At 35.6% G+C, this 19,599-nt stretch overlaps 1 protein-coding gene across 3 annotated transcripts in view; it reads right to left on the bottom strand.

Moving 5' to 3' along the window:
* The window catches only part of Dnah7 (dynein axonemal heavy chain 7), a 310,589-nt gene that overhangs the window by 133,678 nt on the left and 157,312 nt on the right, over positions 1-19,599 (bottom strand). For all 3 annotated transcript variants that reach the window (XM_074071306.1, XM_074071307.1, XM_074071308.1), the window contains exons 36-39: positions 7,296-7,451; positions 6,314-6,482; positions 6,087-6,213; positions 4,690-4,909 (exon numbers count right to left, since the gene is read on the bottom strand). In XM_074071306.1, coding sequence (XP_073927407.1) covers positions 4,690-4,909; positions 6,087-6,213; positions 6,314-6,482; positions 7,296-7,451 — 672 coding nt within the window. The remainder of the gene's footprint in view (positions 1-4,689; positions 4,910-6,086; positions 6,214-6,313; positions 6,483-7,295; positions 7,452-19,599) is intronic.

A 19,599-nucleotide genomic window follows, 5' to 3' on the forward strand; every position in this document is an offset into this window, starting at 1 on the left:
TGAGCATGAGTCAAGTATATTATTATATAAATTAATAGATTATTGCATTATTGGCAATGTTTCCAAAGACAGTCAACACACCTGCACAGGAATCATTGAGGTACTTACTACACTGCAGATTCCAGACCCTGTTAACATGAAAACTTTGAAGATGGTGGCTAGGAATATTCTTTACTCTCACCCTTTTATTCCTTTTCTTATACAAGGTACAAAAATATTTTACGCATACAGCTCAAAGAATTTTCACATTCACATACCCAGGTAACCACTTTTAAGATGAAGATGAAGATACAGAGCATTTCTAGCACGTAAGCAGGCTTCCTAATGCTCACTTCTGTTGATATCATGTCTCCCTCTCTCTCTCTCTTCTCTCCCTCCCTCCCTTCCTTCTTCCTTTCCTCCTTTTCTTTCTCTCTCCCTCCCTCTCTCCCTCCCTTCCTCTTTTCCTCCTTCCTCCCTCCCTCCTTTCTTCCTTCCTCGCAGAGAAACATTAGTCTATGGCTACCTTCCACATCTTAAAAAGTTGACACGTAAAACCTTCTATTATAAATTGAAATGGTTGCCAACTATATAATTTCAGGTATTCTTGTATTGTGATTTATGCTTTGAATTTATTTATGTCAAAGTATTAATTGCAAATTAAAAAAATAAAGATACAATTCACATAACATAAAATTCACTTGTGTGGGGACTGAACCCAAGGCCTTGGGTATGCTAGGAAAGCATGCTACACCCCCCACCAGCCCCAAATTTACTCTTTTAAAATGTACAATTCAATGATTTTTAGAATAGTCACAAAGTTGTATACCTTTCACCCCAAAGCAGATACTTCTTATTACCTTCTCCCCCAAACTCCTGGAAACCACAAATCTACTTACTGTTTCTATGAATTTGCTTATTTGCGGCATTTCATACCAACAGAATCATATGGTAAGTGGCCTTTGTGTATGGCTTCTTTCACTGAGCATGAAGTTTCCTAGGTTCGACTGTACTTTAGCTATGTCAATATTCTGTACTGGAACCAAGTTCCACTTCATGTATATACAACATGCACTTGCCTACTTATCAATTGATGGCTATTTGGATTGTTTCCACTTTTTGGCTACTATGAATTATTCTGCTAGTAACAGCATGTGCAAGTTTTTGGGTGAATATATATCAATCTTTTTCAGTGTGTAGCTAAAAGTAGAATTGCTCCATCATATGGTAACCATGTTTAACTTTTTCATGAACTACCAAACTGTTTTACATATTATATTTCCACTAACAATGTCTGAGATTTTCCATTATGTCATGCCCTCACCAATATTTCATACTCAGTTTTGACTACAGCCATTCTAGTGGGTATGAGGGGTACTTTACTGCAGTTTTGGTTTTCCTAATAAATGAACATCTTTTCATACTCTTATTGATTTGTATGTCATCTTTAGAGAAATGTCTGTTCAAATCCTCTGCCCACTTTTAAACAGGGTTGTATTAATAAAAAGAGTAAGTCCAGCATTCTGTGCATTGTATGTACAACACACTCATCAGATAAATGGTTTGTAAGTGTTCTCTCTCATGCAATGTATGGTCTTGATAGTGTCTTTTGAGCATGAAAATACTTAATCTTGATGAAATCTATTTCTCTCTTTTTTTCTCCTTTGGGTGCTTTCACAGAATATTTGTGATTAACAAGCAAACTAGGTAATATGCTCACTAAAGTTTGAGAACCATGGAGAAGCCAACAGAGATGATAGCAGGCCACTTTTATATCTTCAAAACTATTCCATGAAATTATATTAGGCCCTCTAGTGTGGTAACAATGCCTAGAAAGGAAAAAGACACCTATCATAGTCTCTGACATCTATTAGACCTCAAAGGAATCTTTCTTGAGTGAATAGAAATAAAGCACAAATTACAGTGCTGAGTTCAATCACTTCATATTTTTTGAAATGCTAAAAACAACATGTCAAACATTGTTCTTGGTATTGCAGATAAATCAGTGAAAAAAAAGAAAAAGAAATCTCTTCCTTAAGGAGTTTGTGTGCTATCTGAGGGAGGTAGACAATAAACATAACAAATGAATTATACAGCAGGTTAGAAGTTGATAAATGTTATAGAAAGAAGGAAAATAGAACAGGATAGGAAAGACTGAACTGCTAGCATAGGGGTGGGGTGCTGGGCTGTAGTATTAAATAGGGCAGTCAGTATAGATCTCATTGAGGAGGAAAAATTTGGTCAAAGGCAAGGACGGAATCAGTCAAGGATCAGTATCTGGGGAAAAATCACTCTAGGCTGAGCAAATAGCCAGCTGCTTGAGTTCCTGGCAGAGGATGAATGACAGTGACAGTAGGGTCACCCCAAGGGAAGAGGAGAAGTCATACACAAACCAGGCCCTATGGGCCATGAGACTCTTATTCTGAGTTCTGAATGAAGTAGGGTACTGTTGCAAGGTATTGAGCTGAGAACCTAAATTCACTAGACATACATGTGTGTGTCTGTGTGTGTGTGTGTGTGTGTGTGTGTGTGTGAAGTAGTCATTAAGAGTTATTGTGTTATAAACTTCATTGAATGTTCAAATAGTTCATCAGTCATTATTAAAACTCAATAATCTAACAATCTAAAGCACTATAAAATCTGAAAAAGACTAAAAAGTAATCATATATACCAAAAATATGTAACAAAACATATGAACTACTCCAATGGTTGGAAGAAAGCAATGACATGCATGATGACATGTGATAAAATGTGTTATGCAACAGTAAGCCTGCCTGTCATCCCCCCTTTATGCACTCAGTTACCACTATTCATTGAGGCACTAGGGAAAGAAGTGAATAAATAAAAGCTGCTGTTCTCATAAGATTTCAATTGTAACAAGGCAACAAGCAAGCAAAAAGTTTTGAATGTTTCATGTGATGTTCAGCATTTATGAAGAATAAGCAAAGTAAGAGATGATGAAGCTATGGGGGATGCAGTGGCTTATGTGATAAAGGGATAGTCTAGCAAAGACCTTAAGGAGGAAAGTGGGCAAGACTTGTGTGTAATGGGGAAAGAATGTTCCAGGCAGAAGGACTATCAAAGGCAAAGCCCCTGAGGTGAAGAATGCTAGATTCTTCCTAGAGTAAGAGTTGCTCATGACAAAATGCTGCCTTAGGCAACACACTCTGCTTTGGTGTGAATCTGTATGTCCCCACAAAATTTGTATGTTGAAATCTTCACCCCACGGTGAGAATTAAGGTGGCATTAAAAGGCCTTTGGGAGGCAATAATTAGGTCATGGGGGCCACAACTTTGATGAATGGGATTAATGCTTCAAAAAGTAGCTGAGAGCCCCTTACCCTGTCCATGGTGTAAACACACAGGGAGAAGGCACTGTCTATGAATAAGGAAGCAGGCTCTCCCAGACACCAAATCCACCAGCCCCCTGACCTTCTCAGCCTTCAGAACTGTGGGAAATACATGCCTGCAATTGATAAGCCAGCTACCGTAAGGTTCTTTCTTATTGTAGTCTGAACACATTAAGGCACATTCCCTCAAGGAATTCATTGTTGCCTTCCCCTCTCTCTTCTCTCCCTCTCCAGCTTTCTGCATATGTCTATTACCCATTGGCCCCCCAAACATGAAGCCTGTGTTCACATTCCAGGATGGGGGATGCATTCAACCAGTTAAGTTATGGTGAAATGCTGTGAGAATCAACGGAGCACTCTTTCTTAAAGAGCTTGTAGTGACCTTGCTGTGGCCAAAATTTTCAAGTGGAGTAGATTGCCATTTGGGTACATATTGGAATGTGGGATTTAGGCATTCAAATTGTATAATCTAAAAAGCCTATAGAAACTGCTTTGCTGTTAACACCTTTTAAAATTTACCTCACTGAAGCACATGCTTCTAATATAGTAGTACACCCCTATTTTCTAGGTTTCTTGACTACATTATTAAAATAACTATATAATTTAATTTACATGCTAAAATGGGCTAGGGTTAGACACTTTCTTCCCACTTTTGCATAGTCTTTTTGTCCATTAAAAATGGAACTACTATTTTCTTTTTTTTTTAGTTTTTACTACTTAATTTACTATTTCAAGTATATAGTAGCATGGACAAAAAAAGTTTATAATATTAGACATGAAAAACATTCTGGGGTAGCTCTTTAAGAAAATTGAACTATTATTTTCTATGTATCATATTTTGTTCTGTCTCTTGTCTTCCCTTCCTCTATAAAGTTTTCATAAGAAAATACACAGCTATAAACTTTATTACCAAGAGAACTTACAGTTTCTATGCCCTGAAACTGTGAATGCTCCACTTGGGTTGAGTTGTATTTTTGACACCAAGTAATATTACAATAATGTAAATTAACATATTCACTTCTTATAAAATCATCTTAAAAAGTGTTTCACTGCAAAAAATGTTTAAGTCAAATTAAGGAGGGTTAAGTCACTTAAAGGAAATTGACTGAAATTAATACCTACTTACAAGATACCCTATGAGTCAACAGAAATCCCTAACTATAGGAGATTAGGCAATTTGAACACCATAGAATATCTTACTACTAAATATTTTAAAATTATTTTGACTATGGCCTTCATATACCAAACAGTTAAATGCATTTCAACAATGTAAATTGCTAAGTATTTCTTTTTACCCAGTTGTTGGCATAGTAAATCTTTGTTTCTTGCTTAATCACATTTCAAATAACATGGAATTTTACCTCATGAACCCACAGACGTTTAATCACTTCTTTAGTTTCTGCTGTTTCAGGTCTTGACAAACAAACACCTTGAATGACGCGGGAGAAATCACGAAGGTTGAACAGGTAGTGAGATTTAGCGGGAGTAGGCAAGAGATTCTTCATTGCATCTTTATACAGAGTCATTGTGCCATTTACAATTTGTGTGGTCAAATCTAGAAAATCCTCTGGAAATTTATAACTTAAAAAAATTAAATAAGAAAAATATTAGCAAATACAGAATTATATTACGTAAGTGACATTTAACATGACCAATATAAAAGTTTAATTCTGATTGAATTAATTTGATTTACAAAATTCTCATTTCTTGTTATTAGAATAATACTTTTACTTCTTGTAAAACTACTTTCCATTTGCTACTTTTTTTTGGCAGCACTGGAGTTTGAACTCAGGGCTTCATGCTTGCTAGGCAGGTGCTCTACCCCTTGAGCCACTCTACCAGTCCCCTCCATTTACTACTTTACCCTGTATCCATAGGAACCCTGTAACTAAGAAGGGTCAATTTAGTGGACCTAGAACTACTTAAGTTAACAAAAGAAGCCAGCCAAGGATCCCATATATAACTTAAAATTTAGCACTAGACAAATCCTTTCTAACTCTTTTACTCCTGGAATTCTCAATTGCACAGAAATATATTCTAGAAAGAACACTACTGAAATGGGTATTTTCAGATTAAAAAAAGAAAAATGCATTATAAAGAAAATGAAAGTAAAAGATTGAGCTGGAATTAAAAGGGGGAAAATATATGATTAGATTGGGGAAAAAACATAAGGAAAGAAAGTTCATTTGGAAAAAATGACTTTAATTTCTGGCGTGACAAAGAGCCAAGTGTCTTCTCCATCACAACTGGATAGGGCAAGGAATAATAATTTCCCAAGAATTGGCTTCAGGAAGGCAAAATAGCTACTGCTCAGATGATACTGGCTCCCTGACATCCATGCATCTTGTGGGCTAGAGCTGAATCTTCAGAGCTAAAGAGCAACATTTCCCCAGAGAATAGGCTCCAAAGCTATACTCCCAAACTTGGATGTGGAATACTCCTGGTAGAACTCAGTTCTACTAGAGGGTGTCAAAGTCACAACATAAATTTGGTATATCATTCCAGCATTAATTGCCATGAAAATTCAGAATAGTAACTCAAATGTGGACATGTTAGACAGCAGAATGAGCTGGTCTCTTTGTGTTAGGCTCTCACACTGGAGGGTTGGAAGAATGGCCGGGAGCAATGTTGTCTGCTGCTTTTTCTTTGTCTACGATTGCTTTCATGGAACCATTTGAAAAGCATTGCTTATATTGAAATGTTTCTAAAAAGTTTTATACCTCTCAATGAAAAAATAAACAAACCTTAAATTACTTACCAGATTTTTAAATGCCAGGTTAAGATTCTAGAGAAGATTGTAAACATGGACTTATCACTAAACTCATTGATTGTTATAATATTGAAATGCCTCGTGTATCGAGGAGTTATTGGATTTCGACCACCACCTGAATATTAAAAAAAAAAGTTCTTAACAGTTATCTCTTATCTCTTTAGACATAGCCAGAGTGATCCGCCACCTTAGTCCCAAACTCAGAATGTATATACCTGGCGGTCCCATAGCACACATGATCTGAATGTCCACTAGTTTAATCATAGAACAATCTTTGAGGTCATACCAATTCCAGTGATCTAACCACTGTCTAAGTAATTCAATGGGAGGCTGAGCCCCATAGACCTCCCGAGCAGGCATGTTGACATCATCCACAAAAACAACCTAAGAAAGAAAAGAGAAACAGGTATTAGAAAATAGTGTCCCACTGTGTAAACAATGTTGAAGCCAATTATTGGATTATGTTCTTGCAGAGTGCACATGTAAGAAGTGATGGCATCTTTCCCAAGCAGGGTAATATGTTTAGCTTTCATGGAATAGGGAGATATTTTCTCTATTCCTTGTTCCTCTAGGAACAGGAAGACCTTCTCATCACTAATCGTTACAGGTTAGTAGTTTAGGACTCACTAATCCTCTCATACAATTTTTTTCTCAATACACCTTGTCTTTTTTTCCTTGCATAATGACTATATTCATTACAATAAATGGGAAAGGTATGATTTTTGCCTGATTATAATCTTTGAGTAGTAAAGGTTAGGGTAAGAAGGAAGTTCTTTGCTGAAGAACACAGATGAATTGGTGGCTGATCAGTTAAAGGTCTAGAAGCAAGCAGTAAATACCTGCTAAGTAAAAATGTAGTGAAAGAGTTAGGAAGAGTAAGAAAAAGGTGAATATGATCAAAGTACATTATATGCATATGGAAATACCACAAAAACCCCTTTGGGCAATTCATGTACATTTATAAAAAAGGAAAAAATCAGGAAAGTAAATAATTTCTCAAATAAATATTTTGCTTAAAATTCACAGGGCAACTCTCTTTAATCTCAAGGTGTTTTGTGAACATATAAATATGACCAGTTTTAGGGACAAAATTATGATTAAAAAGCACTCAAAAATGTGGATCATTGCTCTGATTACAGCAGTATACCCGAACAGGACCAGTATTGTACTATGACTGCAGAAAAAGAAACTCATTACCATTCTCTTGCCCAAAGGAGGACCAAACACTCCTTTTCTTCTCTTGTCCAGTTTTGACATAATAATATTCTGAGTTTGAGCTGCTGTCGTTTGTGCCGAGAAGTTAACTATCAGAGGTTTATAGATTTCCTTATTAAGTTGATTCAAAAGAAAATTCTACATAACAGGAAATAATAGAATGAGTCAGAGTTGATATTGTGTTTTGACATTTCAGAATAAACACTAAGTGTCATTGCTGACAGACTCACATTTAACCTTACGTGCCAGTGCAACGTAAAAAAGTAAAAATAGATGTAATCAATAGGAATAATAGCTGCCATGCCAACAGAGTCTCTATCTGTCCAGGCCCCTCATGTGCATCTTCTCTGATTTTCAAAACCATCATAAAGAGGACACATTCCTTCTTGATACGGAGTCATGGGGACTCTAAGGTTAGTACAGTTGCCTTCGGTCTTAGAGAAGGGAAAGAATTCAGCAGCCATCTGTCTCTTTCTAGACTAGTGTTTCTTTAAATATACCTTTCTACTTGCATACCAAGTTATCTTTCTGCAAGTAAGGAAATGTAAATAGTACAATTGTATTTTCAAAGTATAATTCACTAAAAATAGGTGGAATTATAATGGTTCTTAGTCAAGATGTGTGACAGGGACACCTGAGGTACTCTCAAAATATGCTTATCTCTCCTTGTCCATCACTTTCCTCCTCTCCCTTAAAAGTCCTGTAATAGGGTATCCTCCCTCGTTCCCTCCTTCCTCTCTCTCTCTCTCTCTCTCTCTTCTTCTTCTTCTCTTTCTCTGTTTTTTGCAGTACAGGGCATTAAACCCAGGGTCACATGCATACTAGGTAAGAGCTTTAAGGCTTGAGCCACACCCCCAACCCAAGTCTTACACATTCTTAGTGAGTACTATATACATATGTAAGGATAAGAGAGGGCAATAGGTCAGGAGTTTTTTCCTTTTCCCATTTCAAACTTTACTCACATTGTTTTCCACTTTATTGTGTATAACACAAAATATTATGAGCCCAAAATATGAGGTGGTGAAATACATCAAGTAAGTCCCCTTCTCAAAACACAACTATGTGTTAAACATTATTGTAATTAAGCAAGTGAAAAGTTTGAAAATGCACTTTGAAATATTAACTTGTCAATCAACAAATATTAACAATATTTATCAATAAAATATTTATTATAAAAAGAACCCTGTTTTTCCCATTAATAACCACATCCAGTACATGTCAGGAGTGCTGGGAGGTAGACCAGGTAGAGAAAGAGGAAGAGAGGAGGGCTGATTGCTGACCAGAGATTCTGCAATTAAGCCTATTTTTCATTCCTTCCACCAGCCCAGCAGGAACTACTTCTTTTAATTTAAACTTATTTTCTTTGCATAAAATGAGCACATTCTAAAATGAAAGGTCTTTAAACCTTTGAAGAGTTTGTGTTTATACCTGTGATTGCCAGTTAGAATGACAAAAAAGCAGGAATGGTAAAATTTAGATAAAAATAAGTAGGAATATACTTTTTATGATTAAAATACATTTTTAGCTGAGCTTGATGATACATGCCTATAATCCTAGCACTCAGGAGGCTGAGACAAGAGGATTGCCAGTTAGAGGCCAGTCTGGGATACATAGAAAGTTCATGGCCAGCCTGGGCTACATAGTGAAAATCTGTCTCAAAAAATTAAGATACCTTTTTTCATGACTACATAATTAAAATGTAAGTGTCTGGTTATTTCAAGAGAAAAATGGTTTTAAAACAATGATTCTGTTTATGGCTTTTTAAATGACTGTATCCTGAGCAGCTACTATGATGAAGGAATCTCACGACATGTCTGCATAAAACATATTCACACGAACTTTCTGCATTATTGGTTTAAAACTCTTTCTAAAAATTATTTTACTTGTTTTCCCTACATAGTACATAACATAAATATTTTTATTGCAATGTATTGTTTTAGCTAACACAGTGGCCATCTGGTGGGTAACCAATAAGTTTTTGTTGGATGGATGGGTGGATAGATAGATGAAAGAATGGACAGACTAAATGGAATAAGAATGACAATGAGTACTCAACATACGCACAGTCATGGCATATGCTATCAAAACCATTTAAAAGCAGAACTAAATGTAACTGTGAAAATTATAAGTAGCTACAAAAAATCCAACTATCTTATATATATTATATTTATATGTCTGTATTTTCTTTTCCTGTGGCACTGGGGTTTAATTCAGGGCTTCATGCCTGCTAGGCAAGCACTCTACCACTTAAGCTTTACCGCTAGCCCATAAACTGTGATTAAAAAAATTTCATTCTTACTAGAAGGTAGTGAGGGAATAGGGATGAGGTAGCACTGCTCCCCTCCACAGCTCACTGGTAGGGAAGGAGCTCAATGGGTGCATATTGTCATGCATAGTATTGATAGTTTTAAAACTCTGAATTTAGAAAAAAAGTTACAGACTTGAGAAAAACTTTTTGGAGTTTTAAAGTAGGTTTAAATAACATTAAAAGAATTTTAAATAGTTTACGTAACCTAACTCAATAGGAAGAAAATAAACACATTATAATATCAACAGGTTAATATTTTTAAAAGAACATAACAAACTAAAGAGAATATATGTATACACAAGTGTAACTTATCACAATTTATATATCTGATATTAGTTTGCCTTAAAAGAAAAAAAGGACTTAAATCAGCACACACAAATACAAAATGCAGCAAATATGTGTTGAGTCTAAATGATCCAGACATGCTTAAAGTACAAAGAATAGACCATATAAATGAAAACTAAAAGAAGAAAATTTAACCAAACAGGACAATTAATACATTATGTTTCTGTATATTTATCATGTCATGTATCAAAATATACAAGTCACACCATTATCAAATGTTTCTCTAAATCCAGAAATTGATGGTTATTGATTTAGAAACCTTTAAATAAGTATATTTTTACTTTTCACCATGACACCTTAAAAATTATATGTTCTCATTAATGATCATCATGTAAAACTTATTCTTCAGTTTAAATGAAATATTAGTATCTCATAATTTTCCCACAAATAAAATTTCACTTGGTCCATTGAAAAGCTGAATTTTTTTTTGATATTAACATACAACATTCTCAAAATTAAGTACATGCCTATAAAAAGTACTCATTGTGGTGCAGAGCATCTCCACTTCACATTGAACAGAGAAACCAGGAGGGCCCCGTGGCCGCCACCAGTCGCCGGCGCCCAGACGGCTTAGGAAGACGCAGACCATAAGGAGCAGCAGCACATGCCTAGCAATCAGGAGCAGAAAAGCTTGTAAAAGCAGTGGTGGGAGGAAAACTCCACAGGAGGGGGGAAGACCCACTTCCCACATGAACTGTAAATAAACAGGCAGGCCTGAGAAAGCGGGTGCAGTGCCACCTTCCCCAGTGTGCTTGGAAAGGGGAAAGCTTGTAGCAGTGGCATCGCGCACAGAACTCTGAGTAAACAAAGTCTGTGGGGCCAGGTGAGTGCTAAGCTCACCCAGAGATCTGCATAAATAATACTGCCAGCAACAGCAGGCTGACAGCAGCAGGCAGGTGAGCCACAGCCACAGATAGCCATTCACAGACCTGTCCCCAGACTCTCTTTTTTCTCTCTCCCTACCTTTGATGAGAAAACAACCAAACTACACCTGCATGCTGAAAAACTTACTGAAACTGTATTGCATTTGAACTTGGGACACTTTGTGGGTTTTTTTGTTTGTTTTGTGCGGTTTTGTTCTACTTTATGTTTCCCTTTTGATGAGACAACTACAGAACAACATCTGAGGCACCATCTCCAGGACTGGAGGCTGAGGGACGAACACTAAAATTGTTACGACTGAAATGTCATTGCATTTGAACTTGGAAGCTTGTTTTTTTTTTTAAACTTTATTTATTTATTTATTTTATATTTTATATTTTATTTTATTTTATTTTTTATATATATGCTTTTTTCTTTCATTTACTTATTTTTAATTTTTATTCTTATCTTTGTTCTTCTTATTTTTTATTTTCAGTCCTCTCTGTCTCTCTAATGCCTGTTCAGCTTACTGTTCATTAGTACACTGTCTCTCCCTGTTTATATCTTTGAAACTTTTTTGTTTCTTTGTTTTGTTTTTTTTTTCTACTTGATTATTTGTTTTTCCCTTTTCCTTTAACTTCTTTGCTTTCCATCCCCTCTCACCCTTCCATTCTAAATATCACTAATGCTGTTATTACAGCTAGAAAATACTTAACTGCACACAGTACAGGGACAATAACAACACCAAGGGCAATGATGGGAAGACAGGAAAAACAGGGAAACCAGTTTTCCCACAGCAAAAAATTAGTACAAGAACCAGAGGGAAATGAACAAAACAGATACTCAGATCCAAACTTCAACAAAATGAAGATAAACTATGCCAAAGAACCCAATGAAGCCAACAAGAATAATTTAAAAGAAGACATACTACAGGTACTCAATGAGAATTTTATAGAGATGATACTGGATATGGTCAACCAAAATGTACAGGAGACACTCAAGAAATTCCAAGACAACAAAAATAGAGAATTTGAAAAAGCAAAAGAAGAAATAAAGGAAACCATAGAAGCACTGTATAAACACCAAAGTGAAACAGAGAACAGGATTAATAAAGAGATAAATGAACTCAGGACAAAAATACACAACATTAAAGAGGAAATGACCCAGGATACAGAAAACCTCAGAAAAAAGAATAAAGCAGAATTGCAAAAAAAAAAAAAAACAAAAAACAGAAGGCCAATCAAGCAGAATAGAAGAAACAGAAGACAAAAATCTCTGAACTTGAAGATGAAATGGTAATTAAAAGAAAAACTGAAGAACTATTAATTAAACAACTCAAGACCTGTGAAAAGAAAATGCAAGAACTCACCTACTTCACCAAAAGACCAAACTTGAGAATCATGGGCATCAAAGAAGGAGAAGAGATGCAAGCAAAGGAAATGTGTAATATATTCAACAAAATAATAACAGAAAATTTCCCAAATCTAGAGAAAGCTATTCCCATACAGATGCAAGAGGCCTCCAGAACACCAAACAGACCAGATCAAAATAGAACTACACCACGACATATCATCATTCAAACAACAAGTTAAGAAACTAGGGAAAGAATATTGAAGGCTGTAAGAGAGAAAAAACAAATAACATACAAAGGTAAACCCACCAAAATCACAGCAGACTTCTCAACAGAAATATTAAAAGCAAGAAAAGCGTGGGGTGAGATCTTCTGGGCACTGAATGAAAATAACTTCAACCCCAGGATACTCTACCTAACAAAACTATCATTCAAAATAGATGGAGCAATAAAAGTCTTCCATGATAAGCAGAAACTAAAACAATATGTGACCACAAAGCCACTACTACAAAAGATTCTTCCAGGGATTCTGCACACAGAAAGTGAAACCCAACATAACCATGAAAGGGCAGGCCACACCAAACTACAGGAAAAGAAAAAGCAAGAAAGTAGAGAGTAACCTCAACTTAGGTACACACAATCAAACCTTCAAACAACTAAGACAACTAAATGACAGGAATCACCACATACCTATCAGTACTAGCACTTAATGTTAATGGACTTAATTCACCCATCAAAAGGCACCGTTTGATGAACTGGATTAAAAAGGAAGATCCAACAATTTGTTGCTTACAGGAGACCTATTTCACTGACAGAAATAAGCACAGGCTTAGGATGAAAGGCTGGAAGACGATTTACCAAGCCAATGGCCCCCCAAAACAGGCAGGGCTAGCAATACTTATCTCTGACAAAGTAGACTTCAAACCTACATTGATCAAATGAGATAAAGAAGGACATTTCACACTAATAAAAGGGGAAATAGACCAAAAGGAAATAATAATTATCAACCTATATGCACCCAATGTAAATGTACCCAATTTCATCAAATATACCCTGAAAGACCTAAAAGCATATATTAATTCCAACACAGGGGTTGTGGGAGACTTTAACACCCCATTATCATCAATAGTTAAAGATAGGTCATCCAAACAAAAAAATCAATAAAGAAATCCAAGATGTAAAATATACAATAGATCAAATGGACCTAATTGATGTCTACAGAACATTTCATCAAACTTCTACACAATATACATTCTTCTCAGCAGCCCATGGAACCTTCTCCAAAATAGATCATATCCTAGGGCACAAAGCAAGCCTCAGAAATATAAGAAAATAGAAATTATACCATGCATACTATCTGATCACAATGCAATATAACTAGAACTCAACAACAAAAGTAAAGACAAAAAACATACAAACAGAGGGAAACTGAGTAACTCATTACTTAATGAACAATGGGTCATTAATGAAATAAAAGAGGAAATTAAAAAGTTCCTGGAAGTCAACGAAAATGAAAACACAATCTACAGGAACCTATGGGACACAGCAAAGGCAGTCCTGAGAGGAAAGTTTATAGCCATGAGTGCATATATTAAAAAGACTGAAAGATCCCAAATCAATGACCTAATGATACATCTCAAACTCCTAGAAAAACAAAAACAAGCAAATCCCAAAACAAATAGAAGGAGAGAAATAATAAAAATAAGAGCTGAAATCAACAAAATAGAAACCAAAAAAACCATACAAAGAATTAATGAATCAAAAAGTTGGTTCTTTAAAAAAATAAACAAGATCGACAGATCACTGGCAAACCTGACTAAAATGAGGAGAGAAAAAACCCAAACTAGTAGAATCAGGAATGTAAAAGGGGAGATAACAACAAACACCATGGAAGTCCAGGAAATCATCAGAGACTACTTCGAGAACCTATATTCAAATAAATTTGAAAATCTTAAAGAAATGGACAGATTTCTAGATACATGTGATCATCCAAAACTGAACCAAGAGGACATTAATCACCTGAATAGACCTATAACACAAAATGAAATTGAAGCAGCAATCAAGAGTCTCCCCAAAAAGAAAAGTCCAGGACCTGATGGATTCTCTGCTGAATTCTATCAGACCTTTAAAGAAGAACTGATACCAACCCTCCTTAAACTGTTCCATGAAATAGAAAGGGAATGAAAACTGCCTAATGCATTTTATGAAGCCAGTATTACACTTATCCCAAAACCAGGCAAAGACACCTCCAAAAAGAAGAACTAAAGGCCAATCTCCTTAATGAACATTGATGCAAAAATCCTCAACAAAGTAATGGCAAATTGAATTCAGCAACACATCAAAAAGATTATTCACCATGACCAGGTAGGCTTCATCCCAGGGATGTAGGGGTGGTTCAACATACGAAAATCAATAAACATAATAAACCACATTAACAGAAGCAAAGACAAAAACCACTTCATCATCTCAATAGATAAGATAGATCTTATCTTTGATAACATCCAACACCATTTCATGATAAAAGCTCTAAGAAAACTAAAGATAGAAGGAAAGTACCTCAACATTATAAAAGCTACATATGAGAAACCTACAGCCAGCATTATCCTTAACAGAGAAAAACTGAAACCATTCCCTCTAAAATCAGGAACCAGACAAGGATGCCCACTATCTCCACTCCTATTCAACATAGTACTGGAATTCCTAGCCAGAGCAATTAGGCAAGAAGAAGGAATAAAAGGAATACAGATAGGTAAAGAAACTGTCAAAATATCCCTATTTGCAGATGACATGATCCTATACCTTAAAGACCCAAAAAACTCTACTCAAAAGCTCCTAGACACCATCAATAGCTATAGCAAGGTAACAGGATATAAAATCAACATAGAAAAATCATTAGCATTTCTATACACTAAAAGTGAACAAACTGAGAAAGAATATATGAAAACAATTCCATTTACAATAGCCTCAAAAAAAATCAAATACCTAGGAGTAAACTTAACAAAGGATATAAAAGACCTCTACAAGGAAAAGTATAAACTTCTGAAGAAAGAGATTGAGGAAGACTATAGAAAGTGGAGAGATCTCCCATGCTCATGGATTGGTAGAATCAACATAGTAAAAACGTCTATACTCCCAAAAGTAATCTACATGTTTAATGCAATTCCCATCAAAATCCCAATGACATTCATTAAAGAGATTGAAAAATCTATCATTAAATTTATATGGAAACACAAGAGGCCACAAATAGCCAAGGCAATACTCAGCAAAAAAGAACAATGCTGGAAGTATCACGAACCCGACTTCAAACTATATTACAAAGCAATAACAATAAAAACAGCATGGTACCAGCACAAAAACAGACATGAAGACCAATGGAACAGAGTACATGACCCAGATATGAAGCCACACAACTATAACCAACTTGTTTTGACAAAGGCGCTAAAAATATATGATGGGGAAAAGACAACAAAAACTGCTGGTAAAACTGGTTAGCAGTCTGCAAAATACTGAAACTAGATCCATGTATATCACCCTATACCAATATAACTCAAAATGGATCTTAATATCAGACCACAAACTCTAGAGTTCATACAGGAAAGAGTAGGAACTACTCTGGAATTAGTAGGTATATGCAAGAACTTTCTCAGTGGAACCCCAGCAGCTCAGCAACTAAGAGATAGCATAGATAAATAGGACTTCATAAAACTAAAAAGCTTCTGCTCAACAAAAGAAATGGTCTCTAAACTGAAGAGAACACCCACAGAGTGGGAGAAAATATTTGCCAGCTACACATCAGACAAAGGACTGATAACCAGAATATATAGGGAACTTAAAAAACTAAATTCTCCCAAAACTAATGAACCAATAAAGAAATGGACAAGTGAACTAAACAGAACTTTCTCATAAGAAGATATTCAAATGGCCAAAAAACACATGAAAAAATGCTCACCATATCTAGCAATAAAGGAAATGCAAATTAAAACCACACTAAGATTCCACCTCACCCCTGTTAGAATAGCCATCATTAGCAACACCACCAACAACAGGTGTTGGCAAGGTTGTGGGGAAAAAGGAACCCTCATACACTGTTGTTGGGAATGTAAACTAGTACAACCACTCTGGAAAAAAATTTGGAGGCTACTTAAAAAGCTAGACATTGATCTACCATTTGATCCAGCAATACCACTCTTGGGGATATACCCAAAAACTGTGACATAGGTTACTCCAGAGGCACCTGCACACCCATGTTTATTGCAGCACTATTCACAATAGCCAAGTTATGGAAACAGCCAAGATGCCCCACCACTGACGAATGGATTAAGAAAATGTGGTATCTATACACAATGGAATATTATGCAGCCATGAAGAAGAACGAAATGTTATCATTTGCTGGTAAATGGATGGAATTAGAGAACATCATTCTGAGTGAGGTTAGCCTGGCCCAAAAGACCAAAAATCGTATGTTCTCCCTCATATGTGGACATTAGATCAAGGGCAAACACAACAAGGGTATTGGACTTTGAGCACATGATAATAGCGAGAGCACACAAGAGAGGTGTGAAGATAGGTAAGACACCTAAAAAATTAGCTAGCATCTGCTGCCCTCAACACAGAGAAAATAAAGTAGATACCTTAAAAGCAACTGAGGCCAATAGGAGAAGGGGACCAGGAACTAGAGAGAAGGTTAGATCAAAAAGAATTAACCTAGAAGGTAACACACATGCACAGGAAATCAATGTGAGTCAACTCCCTGTATAGAGCTATCCTTATCTCAACTAGCAAAAACCCTTGTTCCTTCCTATTATTGCTTATACTCTCTCTTCAACAAAATTAGAAATAAGGGCAAAATAGTTTCTGCCAGGTAGCAAGGGGGTGGGGGGGAGAGGAAAGGGGTGGAGTGGGTGGTAAGGGAGGGAGTGGGGGCAGGGGGAAGAAATGACCTAAGCATTGTATGCACATATGAATAATAAAAAAAATAAAAATTAAAAAAAGTAAAAAAATAAAAACTACTAATTTTTCCAATTTAATGATCAAATTATATGTGTTAATTAAAATTGTTCTACACCTCTTACACTGTTGGTGGGGATGTAGACTAGTACAACCACTCTGGAAAAAAATTTGGAGGCTACTTAAAAAGCTAGACATCGATCTACCATTTGATCCAGCAATACCACTCTTGGGGATATACCCAAAAGACTGTGACACAGGTTACTCCAGAGGCACCTGCACACCCATGTTTATTGCGGCACTATTCACAATAGCCAAGTTATGGAAACAGCCAAGATGCCCCACCACTGCCGAATGGATTAAGAAAATGTGGTATCTATACACAATGGAATTTTATGCAGCCATGAAGAAGAACGAAATGTTATCATTCGCTGGTAAATGGATGGAATTGGAGAACATCATTCTGAGTGAGGTTAGCCTGGCCCAAAAGACCAAAAATCGTATGTTCTCCCTCATATGTGGACATTAGATCAAGGGCAAACACAACAATGGGATTAGACTATGAGCACATGATAAAAGCGAGAGCACTCAAGGGAGGGGTGAGGATAGGTAAGACACCTAAAAAATTAGCTAGCATTTGTTGCCCTTAACACAGAGAAACTAAAGCAGATACCTTAAATGCAACTGAGGCCAATAGGAAAAGGGGAACAGGTACTAGAGAAAAGGTTTGATCAAAAAGAATTAACCTAGAAGGTAACACCCACACACAGGAAATCAATGTGAGTCAATACCCTGTATAGCTATCCTTATCTCAACCAGCAAAACCCCTTGTTCCTTCCTATTATTGCTTATACTCTCTCTACAACAAAATTAGAAATAAGGGCAAAATGGTTTCTGCTGGGTATTGAGGGGGTGGGGGGGGAGAGGGAGGGGGTGGAGTGGGTGGTAAGGGAGTGGGTGGGGGCAGGGGGGAGAAATGACCCAAGCCTTGTATGCACATATGAATAATAAATTAAAAATAAAATAAAATAAAATAAAATAGTTCTACAAATTGTAGTTATGTGAAAGGGTAATATTCATACGCCAATAAGAGATGACCTTTAAATGAGAAATAAACATAATGAATAATATTGCATTTGTTAAATTAAGCTCATTAGCAATGTACACTATGTGACATTATTGTCTCTTTCCCAACACAAGATTTTAAATCTGTCTAGCATATTTGCTCTCAGCAAGTGCCTTTAGTAAATTTCTCTGTGGTAAAGTATCACTACAATTTATTGCATTTTTATGTAAATTCTAACCAGAATATTACTTATTTTTTCATTGTGAATTCAAAAATTTAACTACCTAGACATGGAATAACTTGAAGAGAAAAATCACTTCAGGCATTAAACTTTCTGTTTAATTCTTTCAATAATGATAAAATATAAGTATACACAAAGTTTTTTAAAGTACCTTATATGGATAAATTCTTGATGAAGTTATTTTATGGCAAGCAAAGTTATACAGCATTGTTTCAAAATAATTTCTTTTCATGAAGAATAAATTTTGAACCCCTCACCCAGCCTGATACCTGTGTTATTTATAATAGTTAGATTTAATTAATTGGGCAATGAAATGTCCCTGAATGACAATGGTGGACAACTTGGATCAGTATAATTATCTGAACAACAACTTAGTAATTATTAAAAATTCAACAATTATATTTCTAGGAATTGTTCCTAAGCAAATAAACAGAGATAAAAACAAAGATTTGACTGCAAAAATATTCATTGCAATCTTATCATTAAAGCAAAATATTAGAAAAAATAAGGAATTTTAAATCGATTCTTATAAAACTAGAGTCAAATACTATGATATCCTTACCATCATCTTATAGAAAAATAATGAAATAGGAAAATACTTACAATATAAATAAAAATATAAATAAAAAGAAAGAAGTAGATTACAAAATTATGTTCTCAGTTCTGCAAAAAGTAATGTTTTTAATGCTGGGAAAGTTCATCCCTAGAATGAATTTGATAAGGGTATAAGCGACAAAAGGCTGTTTTCCTCTAACTACTGTCTTTAATCATGCCAAATCTGCATTCCCTGATCCTTCATATCTTACATTAGTCCCTCAGCTTTCAGGTACATTTTCAGGTTTTTTTTTTTTTTCAAATACAGGCCACATCAATACCTTGGTTTCAATTCTCAGTGAAAACATTTTCTCTCCTCCCTTTTGTATACTCCAATATATACTAGCATTCTGTTTATGATAAAGGCTCCACTCCACTTGTGAAAAGGATTATTTAATAAATGAATGACACTAGGGCAATTATTTAACCATATATCTAAATATATCACAGAATAATGCAAAGATTTTACTAAAAATAAAATCAATGAAGAACTGGAAATAAGGACTGTCAAAAATTGGGGAAGTGTGAATTAACTAAGAACCTGTGATGAAGAAGGTCCTGAGATAGCACCTT

This window comes from Castor canadensis, chromosome 4 (genome assembly GCF_047511655.1).
Source record: "Castor canadensis chromosome 4, mCasCan1.hap1v2, whole genome shotgun sequence".
Taxonomy (NCBI): domain Eukaryota; kingdom Metazoa; phylum Chordata; class Mammalia; order Rodentia; family Castoridae; genus Castor; species Castor canadensis.